Source organism: Oncorhynchus masou, chromosome 29, assembly GCF_036934945.1.
Source record: "Oncorhynchus masou masou isolate Uvic2021 chromosome 29, UVic_Omas_1.1, whole genome shotgun sequence".
Lineage (NCBI taxonomy): Eukaryota > Metazoa > Chordata > Actinopteri > Salmoniformes > Salmonidae > Oncorhynchus > Oncorhynchus masou.
In genome coordinates this window covers 86257812-86278731 of record NC_088240.1, presented here as the reverse complement: position 1 = coordinate 86278731, position 20920 = coordinate 86257812, and the positions used below count along the sequence as shown (strand labels likewise).

The following is a 20920-nucleotide window of genomic DNA, read 5'->3' as shown; positions in this document are numbered from 1 at the left end:
GGTAACGATAAGAACAGCCAGAGAGACACATAGTACTGGTAACGATAAGAACAGCCAGAGAGACACATAGTACTGGTAACGATAAGAACAGCCAGAGAGACACACAGTACTGGTAACGATAAGAACAGCCAGAGAGACACACAGTACTGGTAACGATAAGAACAGCCAGAGAGACACATGTACTGGTAACGATAAGAACAGCCAGAGAGACACACAGTACTGGTAACGATAAGAACAGCCAGAGAGACACACAGTACTGGTAACGATAAGAACAGCCAGAGAGACACATAGTACTGGTAACGATAAGAACAGCCAGAGAGACATAGTACTGGTAACGATAAGAACAGCCAGAGAGACACACAGTACTGGTAACGATAAGAACAGCCAGAGAGACACATAGTACTGGTAACGATAAGAACAGCCAGAGAGACACACAGTACTGGTAACGATAAGAACAGCCAGAGAGACACACAGTACTGGTAACGATAAGAACAGCCAGAGAGACACACAGTACTGGTAACGATAATAAGAGACACACAGTACTGGTAACGATAAGAACAGAGAGAGACACATAGTACTGGTAACGATAAGAACAGCCAGAGAGACACATAGTACTGGTACATAAGAACAGCCAGAGACACATAGTACTGGTAACGATAAGAACAGCCAGAGAGACACACAGTACTGGTAACGATAAGAACAGCCAGAGACACACACTGTACTGGTAACGATAAGAACAGCCAGAGAGACACACATAGTACTGGTAACGATAAGAACAGCCAGAGAGACACACAGTACTGGTAACGATAAGAACAGCCAGAGAGACACACAGTACTGGTAACGATAAGAACAGCCAGAGAGACACATAGTACTGGTAACGATAAGAACAGCCAGAGAGACAGGGAAATGTCAGAGAGACTTGTTCTAAGAACAGCCAGAGAGACACACCGACAGCGTCATTGCGCAAAATCTTACGCAGCATCATCTGGATATGTGTGTAACAAAAGTTCAACATTTACCTTTCTGCTACTATTTGTGTCAAGCCGACTACACATACAGTTTGATGCATAAGTTTGATTAAGTTCTATAAATCCAACGCACCACACAGAACGCACTGCAACTGCCTCGGCAACGCAATGCTGCAGGACAAACGCAGCTTTTCATTGGAAATTAATGTAGTTCAGGTGGACCAGAATGCAATGATACTGTCAGTGTGATGGAGGCGTTAATTAACAGGATAGCTGGTAGTGAATCCCCACTAGTGATACTGTCAGTGTGATAGAGGCGTTAATTAACAGAATAGCTGGTAGTGAATCCCCACTAGTGTCTGTCTGGCTGTCTGCTGAATAGCTGGTAGTGAATCCCCACTAGTGTCTGTCTGGCTGTCTGCTGAATAGCTGGTAGTGAATCCCCACTAGCGTCTGTCTGGCTGTTTGCTGAATAGCTGGTAGTGAATCCCCACTAGTGTCTATTTGGCTGTCTGCTGAATAGCTGGTAGTAAATCCCCACTAGTGTCTGTCTGGCTGTCTGCTGAATAGCTGGTAGTGAATCCCCACTAGCATCTGTCTGGCTGTCTGCTGGTAGTAAATCCCCACTAGTGTCTGTCTGGCTGTCTGCTGAATAGCTGGTAGTGAATCCCCACTAGCGTCTGTCTGGCTGTCTGCTGAGTACTTTCCATCTGTTTGCTTCCTTGAATAAGACATAATAAAACAAATCTTCTACATTATAAACAGTGATACATATCTAGTTCATTAAAACACATATACAGTCAGAACGCGACGTACCAGCATTGGTGAAACTATTTCTTTAAGTACTGCATACATAGCAATGTCACATTTTCAATACATCATTATGAAATGCCAAAGGCCATCGGTCTCAACGGCGAGTGTCTGTTGCTGTCAGAGCGGTCTGTTGTTGTCAGAGTGGTCTGTTGTGTGTCTGTTGTCAGAGTGGTCTGTTGTTGTCAGAGTGGTCTGTTGTGTGTCTGTTGTCAGAGTGGTCTGTTATGAGTCTGTTGTCAGAGTGGTCTGTTATGTGTCTGTTGTCAGAGTGGTCTGTTATGTGTCTGTTGTCAGAGTGGTCTGTTGTTGTCAGAGTGGTCTGTTGTGTGTCTGTTGTCAGAGTGGTCTGTTATGAGTCTGTTGTCAGAGTGGTCTGTTATGTGTCTGTTGTCAGAGTGGTCTGTTGTGTGTCTGTTGTCAGAGTGGTCTGGTATGTGTCTGTTGTCAGAGAGGTCTGTTATGTGTCTGTTGTCAGAGTGGTCTGTTGTTGTCAGAGTGGTCTGTTATGTGTCTGTTGTCAGAGTGGTCTGTTGTGTGTCTGTTGTCAGAGTGGTCTGGTATGTGTCTGTTGTCAGAGAGGTCTGTTATGTGTCTGTTGTCAGAGTGGTCTGTTGTTGTCAGAGTGGTCTGTTATGTGTCTGTTGTCAGAGTGGTCTGTTATGTGTCTGTTGTCAGAGTGGTCTGGTAAGTTTCTGTTGTCAGAGTGGTCTGGTATGTGTCTGTTGTCAGAGAGGTCTGTTGTGTGTCTGTTGTCAGAGTGGTATTTTGTCAGAGTGGTCTGTTGTGTGTGTGTCTGTTGTCGGGGTGGTTTGTTATGTGTCTGTTGTTTTCAGAATCCAGTAGAGTCCAGTCAAGAGTCCAGTAGAGACACAGTAGAGTCCAGTAGAGACACAGTAGAGTCCAGTAGATACCAGTAGAGTCCATTAGAATCCAGTAGAGTCCAGTCTAGACACAGTAGAGTCCAGTGGAGACAGAGTGGAGACCAGTAGTCCAGTAGAGTTCAGTGGATACACAGTAGAGACCAGTAGAGACACAGTAGAGTCCAGTAGAGACACAGTAGAGTCCAGTAGAGACACAGTAGAGTCCAGTAGAGGCACAGTAGAGTCCAGTAGAGGCACAGTAGAGTCCAGTAGAGACACAGTAGAGTCCAGTAGAGACACAGTAGAGTCCAGTAGAGGCACAGTAGAGTCCAGTAGAGGCACAATAGAGTCCAGTAGAGACACAGTAGAGACCAGTAGAGACACAGTAGAGTCCAGTAGAGGCACAGTAGAGTCCAGTAGAGACACAGTAGAGTCCAGTAGAGACACAGTAGAGTCCAGTAGAGGCACAGTAGAGTCCAGTAGAGGCACAGTAGAGTCCAGTAGAGACACAGTAGAGACCAGTAGAGACACAGTAGAGACCAGTAGAGGCACAGTAGAGTCCAGTAGAGACACAGTAGAGTCCAGTAGAGACACAGTAGAGTCCAGTAGAGACACAGTAGAGTCCAGTAGAGACACAGTAGAGACCAGTAGAGACACAGTAGAGTCCAGTAGAGGCACAGTAGAGTCCAGTAGAGACACAGTAGAGTCCAGTAGAGACACAGTAGAGTCCAGTAGAGGCACAGTAGAGTCCAGTAGAGACACAGTAGAGTCCAGTAGAGACACAGTAGAGTCCAGTAGAGGCACAGTAGAGTCCAGTAGAGGCACAGTAGAGTCCAGTAGAGACACAGTAGAGTCCAGTAGAGACACAGTAGAGTCCAGTAGAGACACAGTAGAGTCCAGTAGAGACACAGTAGAGTCCAGTAGAGACACAGTAGAGTGCCCAGTGTTACAGGCGTCACTGAGCATGCTTAACGGGATAGCCTCCTCACTCAAGTCCTTACTGATCCTCCGTAACACCAGTTCTCAGTGCAGTGGCATCACAGCTAGAAGAGGAAGACACATTGACAGGGTTAACATAAAGGATTTACAAACTGTCAAACATTGTAAATGTCCAGCTGTCTGGTTACTAACTGAGCTAGAGAAAGGTTGATTTAACATGACTGTCTAACATTGTAAATGTCCAGCTGTCTGGTTACTAACTGAGCTAGAGAAAGGTTGATTTAACATGACTGTCTAACATTGTAAATGTCCAGCTGTCTGGTTACTACTGAGCTAGAGAAAGGTTGATTTAACATGACTGTCTAACATTGTAAATGTCCAGCTGTCTGGTTACTACTGAGCTAGAGAAAGGTTGATTTAACATGACTGTCTAACATTGTAAATGTCCAGCTGTCTGGTTACTACTGAGCTAGAGAAAGGTTGATTTAACATGACTGTCTAACATTGTAAATGTCCAGCTGTCTGGTTACTACTGAGCTAGAGAAAGGTTGATTTAACATGACTGTCTAACATCTAGACTGTAAATCTATTGATTAGGCTCATTTGACGTCTTATGACTGTAAGAGTAGATGATTACAATGTTGTGTTGTCATAACGTTTTATTATAACAGATTTCTGCACCAATGATCTGCTGCCCCCTAGCTGCTGAGTTGAGGGATGAACAACAAGTGAACCTATCAGCAATTATCTGCTTCCCCCTAGCTGCTGAGCTAAGGTATGAACAACAAGTGAACCTTTTAACATAATGACCGTGCATCAACAACGCCAACAACAGCAGAACAAACATACAGCTATGTAACATGCTATAGCACACATGGCAGAAAGACACAGAGGAGCATGAGACATGAGACATGAGACCTGAGACCTGAGACATGAGACCTTAGACATGAGACCTGAGACATGAGACCAGTGACCAGAGACAGACCAGAGAACCCAAAAGCTTGACACAACAAATCATCAATCACTAGGACACGGAGTGTAAACTGGCCAGGTCACATGGTCAGGGGAAACTCCTGGACCAACACAGCAGTCATTTAACCCTAGCAGGACACTGCCATGCATCCACACACACACACACACACACACACACACACACACACACACACACACACACACACACACACACACACACACACACACACACACACACACACACACACACACACACACACACACACACACAAAGCATGTTTTCACACAGTTTTGTATTCATGGTACGGACAGAGGAGGATCCCCACAGTTGTTAATGAGGCTGTGAACCAAACAGAACACCACGACACAGACCACGCTCACTCTGGCCAGACCCAATTACTTACTGAGCTAAACAGCCCTCTCTCTCTCGCTCTGTGAGTCAGACCACTGTAGACAGGCCTATTGTAATATGAGAGGTCTTGCTCTGGCAAAAACAAAACAACACACAAAATGCTGGTGAGAGAGAAACCAGGGAGAGCCAATGGCTGCAATGTTCACTCTTCACTCCACTGGAGTGACATGACTGATTGGACAGGATGATGTTGGATGACAGCAGGTGGGTTAGGAAACCTGATTGGACAGGATGATGTTGGATGACAGTGGGTGGGTTAGGAAACCTGATTGGACAGGATGATGTTGGATGACAGTGGGTGGGTTAGGAAACCTGATTGGACAGGATGATGTTGGATGACAGTGGGTGGGATAGGAAACCTGATTGGACAGGATGATGTTGGATGACAGTGGGTGGGTTAGGAAACCTGATTGGACAGGATGATGTTGGATGACAGTGGGTGGGATAGGAAACCTGATTGGACAGGATGATGTTGGATGACAGTGGGTGGGTTAGGAAACCTGATTGGACAGGATGATGTTGGATGACAGTGGGTGGGTGAGGAAACCTGATTGGACAGGATGATGTTGGATAACAGTGGGTGGGTTAGGAAACCTGATTGGACAGGATGATGTTGGATGACAGTGGGTGGGTTAGGAAACCTGATTGGACAAGATGATGTTGGATGACAGTGGGTGGGTTAGGAAACCTGATTGGACAGGATGATGTTGGATGACAGTGGGTGGGTTAGGAAACCTGATTGGACAGGATGATGTTGGATGACTGGGTGGGTTAGGAAACCTGATTGGACAGGATGATGTTGGATGACAGTGGGTGGGTTAGGAAACCTGATTGGACAGGATGATGTTGGATGACAGTGGGTGGGTTAGGAAACCTGATTGGACAGAATGATGTTGGATTACAGTGGGTGGGTTAGGAAACCTGATTGGACGGGATGATGTTGGATGACAGTGGGTGGGTTAGGAAACCTGATTGGACAGGATGATGTTTGATGACAGTGGGTGGGTTAGGAAACCTGATTGGACGGGATGATGTTGGATGACAGTGGGTGGGTTAGGAAACCTGATTGGACGGGATGATGTTGGATGACAGTGGGTGGGTTAGGAAACCTGATTGGACGGGATGATGTTGGATGACAGTGGGTGGGTTAGGAAACCTGATTGGACGGGATGATGTTGGATGACAGTGGGTGGGTTAGGAAACCTGATTGGACAGGATGATGTTGGATGACAGTGGGTGGGTTAGGAAACCTGATTGGACAGGATGATGTTGGATGACAGTGGGTGGGTTAGGAAACCTGATTGGACGGGATGATGTTGGATGACAGTGGGTGAGTTAGGAAACCTGATTGGACAGGATGATGTTGGATGACAGTGGGTGGGTTAGGAAACCTGATTGGACAGGATGATGTTGGAAGACAGTGGGAGGGTTAGGAAACCTGATTGGACAGGATGATGTTGGATGACAGCGGGTGGGTTAGGAAACCTGATTGGACAGGATGATGTTGGATGACAGTGGGTGGGTTAGGAAACCTGATTGGACAGGATGATGTTGGATGACAGTGGGTGGGTTAGGAAACCTGATTGGACAGGATGATGTTGGATGACAGTGGGTGGGTTAGGAAACCTGATTGGACAGGATGATGTTGGATGACAGTGGGTGGGTTAGGAAACCTGATTGGACAGGATGATGTTGGATGACAGTGGGTGGGTTAGGAAACCTGATTGGACGGGATGATGTTGGATGACAGTGGGTGGGTTAGGAAACCTGATTGGACAGGATGATGTTGGATGACAGTGGGTGGGTTAGGAAACCTGATTGGACAGGATGATGTTGGATGACAGTGGGTGGGTTAGGAAACCTGATTGGACAGGATGATGTTGGATGACAGTGGGTGGGTTAAGAAACCTGATTGGACAGGATGATGTTGGATGACAGTGGGTGGGTTAGGAAACCTGATTGGACAGGATGATGTTGGATGACAGTGGGTGGGTTAGGAAACCTGATTGGACAGGATGATGTTGGATGACAGTGGGTGGGTTAGGAAACCTGATTGGACAGGATGATGTTGGATGACAGTGGGTGGGTTAGGAAACCTGATTGGACAGGATGATGTTGGATGACAGTGGGTGGGTTAGGAAACCTGATTGGACAGGATGATGTTGGATGACAGTGGGTGGGTTAGGAAACCTGATTGGACAGGATGATGTTGGATGACAGTGGGTGGGTTAGGAAACCTGCTTGGACAGGATGATGTTGGATGACAGTGGGTGGGTTAGGAAACCTGATTGGACAGGATGATGTTGGATGACAGTGGGTGGGTTAGGAAACCTGATTGGACAGGATGATGTTGGATGACAGTGGGTGGGTTAGGAAACCTGATTGGACAGGATGATGTTGGATGACAGTGGGTGGGTTAGGAAACCTGATTGGACAGGATGATGTTGGATGACAGTGGGTGGGTTAGGAAACCTGATTGGACAGGATGATGTTGGATGACAGTGGGTGGGTTAGGAAACCTGATTGGACAGGATGATGTTGGATGACAGTGGGTGGGTTAGGAAACCTGATTGGACAGGATGATGTTGGATGACAGTGGGTGGGTTAGGAAACCTGATTGGACAGGATGACGTTGGATGACAGTGGGTGGGATAGGAAACCTGATTGGACAGGATGATGTTGGATGACAGTGGGTGGGTTAGGAAACCTGATTGGACAGGATGATGTTGGATGACAGTGGGTGGGATAGGAAACCTGATTGGACAGGATGATGTTGGATGACAGTGGGTGGGTTAGGAAACCTGATTGGACAGGATGATGTTGGATGACAGTGGGTGGGTGAGGAAACCTGATTGGACAGGATGATGTTGGATAACAGTGGGTGGGTTAGGAAACCTGATTGGACAGGATGATGTTGGATGACAGTGGGTGGGTTAGGAAACCTGATTGGACAAGATGATGTTGGATGACAGTGGGTGGGTTAGGAAACCTGATTGGACAGGATGATGTTGGATGACAGTGGGTGGGTTAGGAAACCTGATTGGACAGGATGATGTTGGATGACTGGGTGGGTTAGGAAACCTGATTGGACAGGATGATGTTGGATGACAGTGGGTGGGTTAGGAAACCTGATTGGACAGGATGATGTTGGATGACAGTGGGTGGGTTAGGAAACCTGATTGGACAGGATGATGTTGGATGACAGTGGGTGGGTTAGGAAACCTGATTGGACAGGATGATGTTGGATGACAGTGGGTGGGTTAGGAAACCTGATTGGACGGGATGATGTTGGATGACAGTGGGTGGGTTAGGAAACCTGATTGGACGGGATGATGTTGGATGACAGTGGGTGGGTTAGGAAACCTCTGAATAAACACAATCCTTCATGTCCTCGTGTATAAAAACCTTCAGAAGATACTTCACTTCAACAGAGCGTATTCAGCAATCAGCGCAAGAACAGAGAACTTTTACCGACCCACCAGCCCTGGGTTCAAATACTATTTGAAATCTTTTAATGACATGAGCGTTTAGTCTAGTCTGCCTGAAGTGCTTGGGACTATTCTAATAATCCATTAAACCAAGCAAGATCAATCAAGCACAGATTAATTTTTTGAAATTATTTCATATAGTATTTGAACTCAGGTCTGTTAGCTACTTTAAACTTGTGTCACTATTATGTGTAAAAACCACCATTCTACTCACTGCTGTGATGAAGGTGCTGCCCTGGTCTTGGAGGACCTGGTCCTTAGGGAACAGGGCTGGGGGAGGGGCCATCTGAGGGTGGGAGGAGCCAGTAGGCGTGGACGAACACAGGAAGGAGGAAGTGGAGTTGCTGGGTAAGGCATCGATGATGATGTTGGGGCGGCCGTGGCCTGGGATGGGGAGGGTGAGGCTGCTCAGCCCCGTCACACTGTCACTGGAGGTACACTGGGACGATGTCTCCCCCGAGCTCTCTGTGACTGTTGGACAACACACAGAAGATACAATAGTCCTTTAGTTTAGGGAGACTTTCAGGGAGACTTTCAGGGAGACTTTCGGGGAGACTTTCGGGGAGACTTTCGGGGAGACTTTCAGGGGGACTTTCAGGGGGACTTTCAGGGAGAATTTCAGGGGGACTTTCAGGGGACTTTCAGGGGACTTTCAGGGGGACTTTCAGGGAGACTTTCAGGGGGACTTTCAGGGAGACTTTCAGGGAGACTTTCAGGGAGACTTTCAGGGGGACTTTCAGGGGGACTTTCAGGGGGACTTTCAGGGAGACTTTCAGGGTGACTTTCAGGGTGACTTTCAGGGGGACGTTCAGGGGGACGTTCAGGGAGACATTTACATTTACATTTAAGTCATTTAGCAGACGCTCTTATCCAGAGCGACTTACAAATTGGACTTTCAGGGAGACTTTCAGGGGGACAGAGAGGAACAGGACCACAGTCTCAAAGAGTAATTAGACATCCTTAGTAATGTGATAGGGACAGTGAGACACTTTAAGACGAGGACATGGGACTCATACCAGATGGCTCCTTATTCCCTATATAGTGCACTACGGTTGACCGAGACTTATAGGGCTCTGGTTAAATGTAGTGCAGTAAATAGAGAAGAGGGTGCCATTTGGGATTCAGACATGGATACCTGTTAGGGCCTGCCTGTCACTCACTCAGTCAGTCCCTTACTCACTCACTCATAGAAGGCTGCCTGCCTGTTACTCACTCATAGAAGGCTGCCTGCCTGTCACTCACTCACAGAAGGCTGGCTGTCACTCACTCACTCACTCACTCACTCATAGAAGTAAGTAAGTAAGTAAGTAAGTAAGTAAGTAAGTCAGTCAGTCAGTCAGTCAGTCAGTCAGTCAGTCAGTCAGTCAGTCAGTAAGTCAGTATGTAAGTAAGTAAGTAAGTCAGTCAGTCAGTCAGTCAGTCAGTCAGTCAGTCAGTAAGTCAGTCAGTCAGTCAGTAAGTCAGTCAGTAAGTCAGTATGTAAGTCAGTCAGTCAGTCACTCACTCACTCACTCACTCACTCACTCACTCACTCACTCACTCACTCACTCACTCACTCACTCACAGAAGGCTGTCTGTCACTCACTCATAGAAGGCTGTCTGCCCGTGTCCTGCTCCAGCTCGTCCTCCTCAATGCAGTCGTAGGGCCAGTGGCTGAAGGAGGGTACGCTGCCCAGGGGGTAGGGGTGCTGGTGGGCGTGGGGGTGCTGGTGAGCAGGCGAGGGGTACAGGTGCAGGTTGAGGGAGCCCAGCAGTGAGGAAGAGGACTGGGAGGAGGAAGAGGAGGTGCTACTGTTGGAGATGGTGGAGTGAGGCCGCTTAAAGGGCGTGGAGTGGTCGAAGGAGGACACCGCGATGGAGGCCCTGGTCCTGGACTCTGGAGGGAGAGAGGGAAAGATTGGGTAGAGAACATGAACATTTCACTGTACACATTTCTATCTATGGATCATGTCTCCATGGAAGGAGGTATCAGGCTACTCAGGACAACCACAGAATACAGGAGGTATCAGGCTACTCCGGGACAACCACAGAATACAGGATACAGGAGGTATCAGGCTACTCCGGGACAACCACAGAATACAGGAGGTATCAGGCTACTCCGGGACAACCACAGAATACAGGAGGTATCAGGCTACTCAGGACAACCACAGAATACAGGAGGTATCAGGCTACTCCGGGACAACCACAGAATACAGGAGGTATCAGGCTACTCCGGGACAACCACAGAATACAGGAGGTATCAGGCTACTCCGGGACAACCACAGAATACAGGAGGTATCAGGCTACTCCGGGACAACCACAGAATACAGGAGGTATCAGGCTACTCCGGGACAACCACAGAGTACAGGAGGTATCAGGCTACTCCGGGACAACCACAGAATACAGGAGGTATCAGGCTACTCAGGACAACCACAGAATACAGGAGGTATCAGGCTACTCCGGGACAACCACAGAATACAGGAGGTATCAGGCTACTCCGGGACAACCACAGAATACAGGAGGTATCAGGCTACTCCGGGACAACCACAGAATACAGGAGGTATCAGGCTACTCCGGGACAACCACAGAATACAGGAGGTATCAGGCTACTCCGGGACAACCACAGAATACAGGAGGTATCAGGCTACTCCGGGACAACCACAGAATACAGGAGGTATCAGGCTACTCCGGGACAACCACAGAATACAGGAGGTATCAGGCTACTCGGGACAACCACAGAATACAGGAGGTATCAGGCTACTCCGGGACAACCACAGAATACAGGAGGTATCAGGCTACTCCGGGACAACCACAGAATACAGGAGGTATCAGGCTACTCCGGGACAACCACAGAATACAGGAGGTATCAGGCTACTCCGGGACAACCACAGAATACAGGAGGTATCAGGCTACTCCGGGACAACCACAGAATACAGGAGGTATCAGGCTACTCCGGGACAACCACAGAATACAGGAGGTATCAGGCTACTCGGGACAACCACAGAATACAGGAGGTATCAGGCTACTCCGGGACAACCACAGAATACAGGAGGTATCAGGCTACTCCGGGACAACCACAGAATACAGGAGGTATCAGGCTACTCCGGGACAACCACAGAATACAGGAGGTAGGGACAACCACAGAATACAGGAGGTATCAGGCTACTCCGGGACAACCACAGAACACAGTTCTGAAGAGTATACACACAACATTGTCAGTGAGGTAACGTTAGAGGAGAGGACAGTACACTAACCAGACAGTCAGTCTAACATGGGGTAATGCAGAGGACGTTCCTAATCTTCCTCTTGTTTGTCTTATCTGAGCTGTACATGTTACATTGTGTCTAGTGTTTGAGTTGATGCTACATTGTGTCTAGTGTTTGAGTTGATGCTACATCGTGTCTAGTGTTTGAGTTGATGCTACATCGTGTCTAGTGTTTGAGTTGATGCTACATCGTGTCTAGTGTTTGAGTTGATGCTACATCGTGTCTAGTGTTTGAGTTGATGCTACATCGTGTCTAGTGTTTGAGTTGATGCTACATCGTGTCTAGTGTTTGAGTTGATGCTACATTGTGTCTAGTGTTTGAGTTGATGCTACATTGTGTCTTGTGTTTGAGTTGATGCTACATTGTGTCTAGTGTTTGAGTTGATGCTACATCGTGTCTAGTGTTTGAGTTGATGCTACATCGTGTCTAGTGTTTGAGTTGATGCTACATCGTGTCTAGTGTTTGAGTTGATGCTACATCGTGTCTAGTGTTTGAGTTGATGCTACATCGTGTCTAGTGTTTGAGTTGATGCTACATCGTGTCTAGTGTTTGAGTTGATGCTACATTGTGTCTAGTGTTTGAGTTGATGCTACATTGTGTCTTGTGTTTGAGTTGATGCTACATTGTGTCTAGTGTTTGAGTTGATGCTACATCGTGTCTAGTGTTTGAGTTGATGCTACATCGTGTCTAGTGTTTGAGTTGATGCTACATCGTGTCTAGTGTTTGAGTTGATGCTACATCGTGTCTAGTGTTTGAGTTGTTGCTACATTGCGTCTAGTGTTTGAGTTGATGCTACATTGTGTCTAGTGTTTGAGTTGATGCTACGTTGTGTCTAGTGTTTGAGTTGATGCTACGTTGTGTCTAGTGCTTGAGTTGATGCTACATTGTGTCTAGTGTTTGAGTTCATTGTGTTTGTTTTGTATTCTGTGTACAAAATCAAGATTTTTTTAAATTACAAAACAGACCGGGAGGCTGGGTAGAAATTGAGTGTAGAACGAGAAGAGCTAAATGTTTTGTAATTATTGCTGTAGCTAGTAGCCATTCATTAAGGTCTGCAGGTATTGTTCAGAGAGAATTCCAGCTTGCTTCATGAAAGAAAAGTCATTTGATTCTGAATGCTGGCAAATTAGATAACTGTGGATAAGGCCTCTGCACTGGAATGTCAACGGGAACCGTCTGTACAGCTCTGACTCCCCCTGCTGCATTAACTTCAGCTCTGACTCCCCCTGCTGCATTAACTTCAGCTCTGACTCCACCTGCTGCTTTAACTTCAGCTCTGACTCCACCTGCTGCTTTAACTTCAGCTCTGACTCCCCCTGCTGCATTAACTTCAGCTCTGACTCCACCTGCTGCTTTAACTTCAGCTCTGACTCCCCCTGCTGCATTAACTTCAGCTCTGACTCCACCTGCTGCTTTAACTTCAGCTCTGACTCCCCCTGCTGCATTAACTTCAGCTCTGACTCCACCTGCTGCTTTAACTTCAGCTCTGACTCCACCTGCTGCTTTAACTTCAGCTCTGACTAGACCTGCTGCTTTAACTTCAGCTCTGACTAGACCTGCTGCTTTAACTTCAGCTCTGACTCCCCCTGCTGCATTAACTTCAGCTATGACTCCACCTGCTGCTTTAACTTCAGCTCTGACTCCCCCTGCTGCTTTAACTTCAGCTCTGACTCCACCTGCTGCTTTAACTTCAGCTCTGACTCCAGCTGCTGCATTAACTTCAGCTCTGACTCCACCTGTTGCATTAACTTCACCTCTGACTCCACCTGCTGCTTTAACTTCAGCTCTGACTCCCCCTGCTGCTTTAACTTCAGCTCTGACTCCACCTGCTGCTTTAACTTCAGCTCTGACTCCAGCTGCTGCTTTAACTTCAGCTCTGACTCCACCTGCTGCTTTAACTTCAGCTCTGACTCCACCTGCTGCTTTAACTTCAGCTCTGACTCCACCTGCTGCTTTAACTTCAGCTCTGACTCCACCTGCTGCTTTAACTTCAGCTCTGACTCCACCTGCTGCTTTAACTTCAGCTCTGACTCCACCTGCTGCTTTAACTTCAGCTCTGACTCCACCTGCTGCTTTAACTTCAGCTCTGACTCCCCCTGCTTCATTAACTTCAGCTCTGACTCCCCCTGCTGCTTTAACTTCAGCTCTGACTCCCCCTGCTGCATTAACTTCAGCTCTGACTCCCCCTGCTGCATTAACTTCACCTCTGACTCCCCCTGCTGCTTTAACTTCAGCTCTGTCTCCCCCTGCTGCATTAACTTCAGCTCTGACTCCCCCTGCTGCATTAACTTCAGCTCTGACTCCACCTGTTGCATTAACTTCACCTCTGACTCCACCTGCTGCTTTAACTTCAGCTCTGACTCCCTCCGCTGCTTTAACTTCAGCTCTGACTCCCCCTGCTGCATTAACTTCAGCTCTGACTCCCCCTGCTGCATTAACTTCAGCTCTGACTCCCCCTGCTGCATTAACTTCAGCTCTGACTCCCCCTGCTGCATTAACTTCCCCTCTGACTCCCCCTGCTGCTTTAACTTCAGCTCTGACTCCCCCTGCTGCATTAACTTCAGCTCTGACTCCCCCTGCTGCATTAACTTCAGCTCTGACTCCCCCTGCTGCATTAACTTCAGCTCTGACTCCACCTGCTGCTTTAACTTCAGCTCTGACTCCCTCCGCTGCTTTAACTTCAGCTCTGACTCCCCCTGCTGCATTAACTTCAGCTCTGACTCCCCCTGCTGCATTAACTTCAGCTCTGACTCCACCTGCTGCTTTAACTTCAACATCCTTTGATATCTGACATGCAACAAATCACCTGCGACAGACACAAGTCCAGACAACCTCATTCCTCCTAACAGGACACTGTGTCAGTACACAACAGCTGTCTGGTGGAGTAGGAGTGTAGATGTAGACCGAGGGGATATTTCAGCTGGAACAGAACATCTCAAGGGTTTAAAGGGAGAACAGGGGAGATGTGCTCTGAGATGTTGAGATGTTGTGTTTTGATTCAGTCAACTTGACAACGCACCCCTATCCTGGCAGAGAGAGCATTTACAAATCAGCCTTTCTCATCAGCAGCTGCATTGGCAGACATGTTGTTGAAAGTCACATTCAGCAAACAGAGAGAAACAAAGAGAGAGAGAGAGAGAGAGAGAGAGAGAGAGAGAGAGAGAGAGAGAGAGAGAGAGGGAGTGATAAGAGAGAGATTGATTTTGTGGATTTTGTATGCTAACTTCACAAAATAAATTTCCAGGCAAATTAGGTTATCATAACATATCATTGAGACAGCTCACCTGACCCCTTCATGATGTAATCAATGGCTCGGTCACTAATGGCAGCATCACTGGGCTTGATGTCCATGAAAGGCTTGCTGCCAATCCCCATGGAAACCATCTCTTTCAAGCGCACCTCTGTAGTCAAGAGAATAAACACGTTATGACCCTCAATCAGACACACAATGAGAGGTTCCATTTGATGTACCTGAGGTTGACTTGAACTAGAACCAGACATGTCACCTCTTAATGAATGGTACAGAATGTTGTCAACACAGGCCTCAGGTCAGACAAGAGACATGCCACCTCTTAATGAATGGTACAGAATGTTATCAACACAGGCCTCAGGTCAGACAAGAGACGTCACCTCTTAATGAATGGTACAGAACGTTATCAACACAGGCCTCAGGTCAGACAAGAGACATGCCACCTCTTAATGAATGGTACAGAATGTTGTCAACACAGGCCTCAGGTCAGACAAGAGACGTCACCTCTTAATGAATGGTACAGAATGTTATCAACACAGGCCTCAGGTCAGACAAGAGACGTCACCTCTTAATGAATGGTACAGAATGTTATCAACACAGGCCTCAGGTCAGACAAGAGACGTCACCTCTTAATGAACGGTCCAGAATGTTATCAACACAGGCCTCAGGTCAGACCAGAGATAAAGAGGAATCACTTGTTCCATAACACAACAACAGAGATGATAAGCTCATGTCCAGATATGACCCACGACTCCCCCTCTGTGGCCTTGGTTCCTCACCCCTGTTTCGTAGCGCCTGCCTCCAGAGGATCTTTCCGATGATGGCTGTCCACACGGCCTTGACCTCTCCAGAGCCGGCCTGCAGGATGAATGTGTCCTGGGACTTCCTCCTCCGGAACCAGATCTCGAAACGCAGCCCGCTGTCGCCCACGCTCTCCGTCATTCCTATCTCTGCCGTCTGAATGAGAAGCCAGAAACACCTTTACAGGAAAACACTGACTGTGGTGGTTTTGAGATTTCACATGGTGGCACAGCAAACTGAACATAGTGGTGTAGCGCCTCCATTGTGGAGAACCCTGCTAACTGTGGTTCCACACCTCACAATAAACCATACAAACATCGCTGCCTGAACACAACAACATAGCATATTGTTAGCCAACTGGCTGAGAACATCATATTACTTCATAACTTCACAGTACATATTAAAGCCCTCTGTGTGTGTTGTTGTTGTCACCTTGTAGGACTGCTTGTAGATGTACAGGTCGTACCCGCCCTCAATCTTTTTGCTTTTGCTGAAGAGGATGAGGTCCTCGAACAGGAAGACGTGACGGAGGTACTTCCTGCGGCCACACCACACGATGAACTCATCCTGACACCTCAGCTGACCCTGTTCCTTCAGGTTCACCTACAGCAGCAGAGACCAGAGGAGACGTTTCACATGACTTACTCTGACATTTTCTTCCAAACAAATAATTATACATGATGTGTACGTTTCTATTTCCTCTCTCAATTCAATTTAAGGGCTTTATTGACATGGGGAACATATGTTGACATGGCCAATTCTCTCTCTCTCTCTCTCTCTCTCTCTCTCTCTCTCTCTCTCTCTCTCTCTCTCTCTCTCTCTCTCTCTCTCTCTCTCTCTCTCTCTCTCTCTCTCTCTCTCTCTCATATATGGGTGGTCCCAGTGGGAATTGAATGCCGGTGCCATGCTCTACTGCTCTACTGCTCTACTGCCCTACTGCTCTACTGCTCTACAGCTCTACTGCTCTACTGCTCTACTGCTCTACTACTCTACTGCTCTACTGCTCTACTGATTTACTGCTCTACTGCTCTACTGCTCTACTGCTCTACTGCTCTACTGCTCTACTGATTTACTGCTCTACTACTCTACTGCTCTACTGTTCTACTACTCTACTACTCTACAGCTCTACTGCTCTACTACTCTACTGCTCTACTGCTCTACTGCTCTACTACTCTACTACTCTACTACTCTACTGATCTACTGCTCTACTACTCTACTACTCTACTGCTCTACTACTCCATCCCCCCGACTTACATCACATCCTCGGATGGCGTCCATGGCCAGCAGGTCGTTGCCGTGGCGCAGCTGGAACTTAACCATCTCCTCTGCGGTGCGGAGGTCAGAGAGCTCCTGTTCCTGGGAATGACCACACTCCTTGATCAGGTCCTTCAGCAGCAGGGCGTACTTAGACATCCTCTGGATGGGCTTCAGCAGGTAGGACGCCAAGTCCATCTTATCACCCAGCTCCAACTGCTTGTTCTGGGGAGACAGAGAGGTTAGAGGTCAGAGGTCAGGATACATACAGAAAGATAAACAGACCAACACACAGGTAGGACACCAGGTCCATCTGATCACCCGGCTCCAACTGCTTGTTCTGGGGAGACAGAGAGGTTAGAGGTCAGAGGTCAGGATACATACAGAAAGATAAACAGACCAACACACAGGTAGGACGCCAGGTCCATCTTATCACCCAGCTCCAACTGCTTGTTCTGGGGAGACAGAGAGGTTAGAGGTCAGGATACATACAGAAAGATAAACAGACCAACAGACAGGTAGGACACCAGGTCCATCTGATCACCCGGCTCCAACTGGTTGTTCTGGGTAGCAGACACACACATAGAGGAGGATGAGAGGGGATGTAGGACTCTGTATGCAGACGTACAATAGCTTTTCTAAATGGGAATTCTGTTGTCAATTCAACTCTTCCATTCATTCGTCTACATAGGTAGACGTCCAGTAGCTATGTAAAGTTTGACAATGGGAGTTGTAATGTTACTCAGTGTAGAACTAGCGGGTATACATTAGCAGCACCCTATATGTTGTTAGGCTCACACTACTTTACAATGAGCCTGTTGCTGTGAAGTAGGTTCCTATTGGTTAAAGGTGAGGTCTGGCGTTCGTACAGCTGATCCTAACGTTAGTAACCAGAGCCGTTTCAGACGCACCTTAAAGAATCCGTTCCCGTGGCTGGTGAGAAGAGCGTCAGACTGAGGCTTGTTCTTGCTGTAGAGAGCGTACATTCCAAACTGATCCTCCTGCACACGGGAATAACAAGTTACCACTCTGACTACAGTCAAACTGATCCTCCTGCACACAGGAATAACAAGTTACCACTCTGACTACAGTCAAACGGATCCTCCTGCACACAGGAATAACAAGTTACCACTCTGACTACAGTCAAACTGATCCTCCTACACACAGGAATAACAAGTTACCACTCTGACTACAGTCAAACTGATCCTCCTGCACACGGGAATAACAAGTTACCACTCTGACTACAGTCAAACGGATCCTCCTGCACACAGGAATAACAAGTTACCACTCTGACTACAGTCAACCTGATCCTCCTGCACACAGGAATAACAAGTTACCACTCTGACTACAGTCAAACGGATCCTCCTGCACACGGGAATAACAAGTTACCACTCTGACTACAGTCAAACGGATCCTCCTGCACACGGGAATAACAAGTTACCACTCTGACTACAGTCAAACGGATCCTCCTGCACACGGGAATAACAAGTTACCACTCTGACTACAGTCAACCTGATCCTCCTGCACACAGGAATAACAAGTTACCACTCTGACTACAGTCAACCTGATCCTCCTGCACACGGGAATAACAAGTTACCACTCTGACTACAGTCAAACTGATCCTCCTGCACACAGGAATAACAAGTTACCACTCTGACTACAGTCAAACTGATCCTCCTGCACACGGGAATAACAAGTTACCACTCTGACTACCGTCAAACTGATCCTCCTGCACACAGGAATAACAAGTTACCACTCTGACTACAGTCAAACTGATCCTCCTGCACACGGGAATAACAAGTTACCACTCTGACTACAGTCAACCTGATCCTCCTGCACACAGGAATAACAAGTTACCACTCTGACTACAGTCAAACTGATCCTCCTGCACACGGGAATAACAAGTTACCACTCTGACTACAGTCAACCTGATCCTCCTGCACACAGGAATAACAAGTTACCACTCTGACTACAGTCAAACGGATCCTCCTGCACACAGGAATAACAAGTTACCACTCTGACTACAGTCAACCTGATCCTCCTGCACACAGGAATAACAAGTTACCACTCTGACTACAGTCAAACGGATCCTCCTGCACACAGGAATAACAAGTTACCACTCTGACTACAGTCAAACGGATCCTCCTGCACACAGGAATAACAAGTTACCACGTTGACAATAGTCAAAGGTACACACACAGGATGTGTTCCAAATGGCACCCTATTCCCTATACAGTGCATTACTTTTGAATAGGGCCCATAGAGAATAGGGTGCATTATTTAGGGAATAGGGTGCCATTTGGGACGCGGACCCGGTGTTCTGCGCTTGGCCTAAACACGGAGACTCATTTAGCTCATGAGGCCTGGATTCCATCAACCAACCATTAGAATACCATCAACCAACCATTAGAATACCATCAACCAACCATTAGGATTCCATCAACCAACCATTAGAATACCATCAACCAACCATTAGAATACCATCAACCAACCATTAGGATTCCATCAGCCAACCATTAGGATTCCATCAACCAACCATTAGAATACCATCAATCAACCTTTAGGATTCCATTAACCAACCATTAGAATACCATCAACCAACCATTAGGATTCCATCAACCAACCATTAGGATACCATCAACCAACCATTAGGATTCCATCAACCAACCATTAGGATACCATCAACCAACCATTAGGATTCCATCAACCAACCATTAAGATTCCATCAACCAACCATTAGGATTCCATCAACCAACCATTAGGATTCCATCAACCAACCATTAGGATTCCATCAACCAACCATTAGGATACCATCAACCAACCATTAGGATTCCATCAACCAACCATTAGGATTCCATCAACCAACCATTAGAATACCATCAACCAACCATTAAGATTCCATCAACCAACCATTAGGATTCCATCAACCAACCATTAGGATTCCATCAACCAACCATTAGGATTCCATCAACCAACCATTAGGATACCATCAATCAACCATTAGGATTCCATCAACCAACCATTAGGATTCCATCAACCAACCATTAGAATACCATCAACCAACCATTAGCATTCCATCAACCAACTATTAGGATTCCATTTGATTTCAACTAAAACCTCAACATACAGTGCCTTGCGAAAGTATTCGGCCCCCTTGAACTTTGTGACCTTTTGCCACATTTCAGGCTTCAAACATAAAGATATAAAACTGTATTTTTTTGTGAAGAATCAACAACAAGTGGGACACAATCATGAAGTGGAACGACATTTATTGGATATTTCAAACTTTTTTAACAAATCAAAAACTGAAAAATTGGGCGTGCAAAATTATTCAGCCCCTTTACTTTCAGTGCAGCAAACTCTCTCCAGAAGTTCAGTGAGGATCTCTGTATGATCCAATGTTGACCTAAATGACTAATGATGATAAATACAATCCACCTGTGTGTAATCAAGTCTCCGTATAAATGCACCTGCACTGTGATAGTCTCAGAGATCACTCTGGATGAACTGGAGAGATCTACAGCTGAGGTGGGAGACTCTGTCCATAGGACAACAATCAGTCGTATATTGCACAAATCTGGCCTTTATGGAAGAGTGGCAAGAAGAAAGCCATTTCTTAAAGATATCCATAAAAAGTGTCATTTAAAGTTTGCCACAAGCCACCTGGGAGACACACCAAACATGTGGAAGAAGGTGCTCTGGTCAGATGAAACCAAAATTGAACTTTTTGGCAACTATGCAAAACGTTATGTTTGGCGTAAAAGCAACACAGCTCATCACCGTGAACACATCATCCCCACTGTCAAACATAGTGGTGGCAGCATCATGGTTTGGGCCTGCTTTTCTTCAGCAGGGACAGGGAAGATGGTTAAAATTGATGGGAAGATGGATGGAGCCAAATACAGGACCATTCTGGAA

At 46.9% G+C, this 20920-nt stretch overlaps 1 protein-coding gene across 1 annotated transcript in view; it reads right to left on the bottom strand.

Annotated features, from left to right (window-relative positions):
- Positions 1 to 1789: 1789 nt before the first annotated feature.
- The window catches only part of LOC135520889 (pleckstrin homology domain-containing family G member 4B-like), a 100526-nt gene continuing 81395 nt past the window's right edge, over positions 1790 to 20920 (bottom strand). Inside the window, 8 exon segments of the mRNA XM_064946714.1 lie at positions 1790 to 3684; positions 8667 to 8923; positions 10038 to 10328; positions 14982 to 15098; positions 15727 to 15904; positions 16181 to 16351; positions 17003 to 17227; positions 17914 to 18003. Coding sequence (XP_064802786.1) covers positions 3679 to 3684; positions 8667 to 8923; positions 10038 to 10328; positions 14982 to 15098; positions 15727 to 15904; positions 16181 to 16351; positions 17003 to 17227; positions 17914 to 18003 — 1335 coding nt within the window. The 3' untranslated portion in view covers positions 1790 to 3678.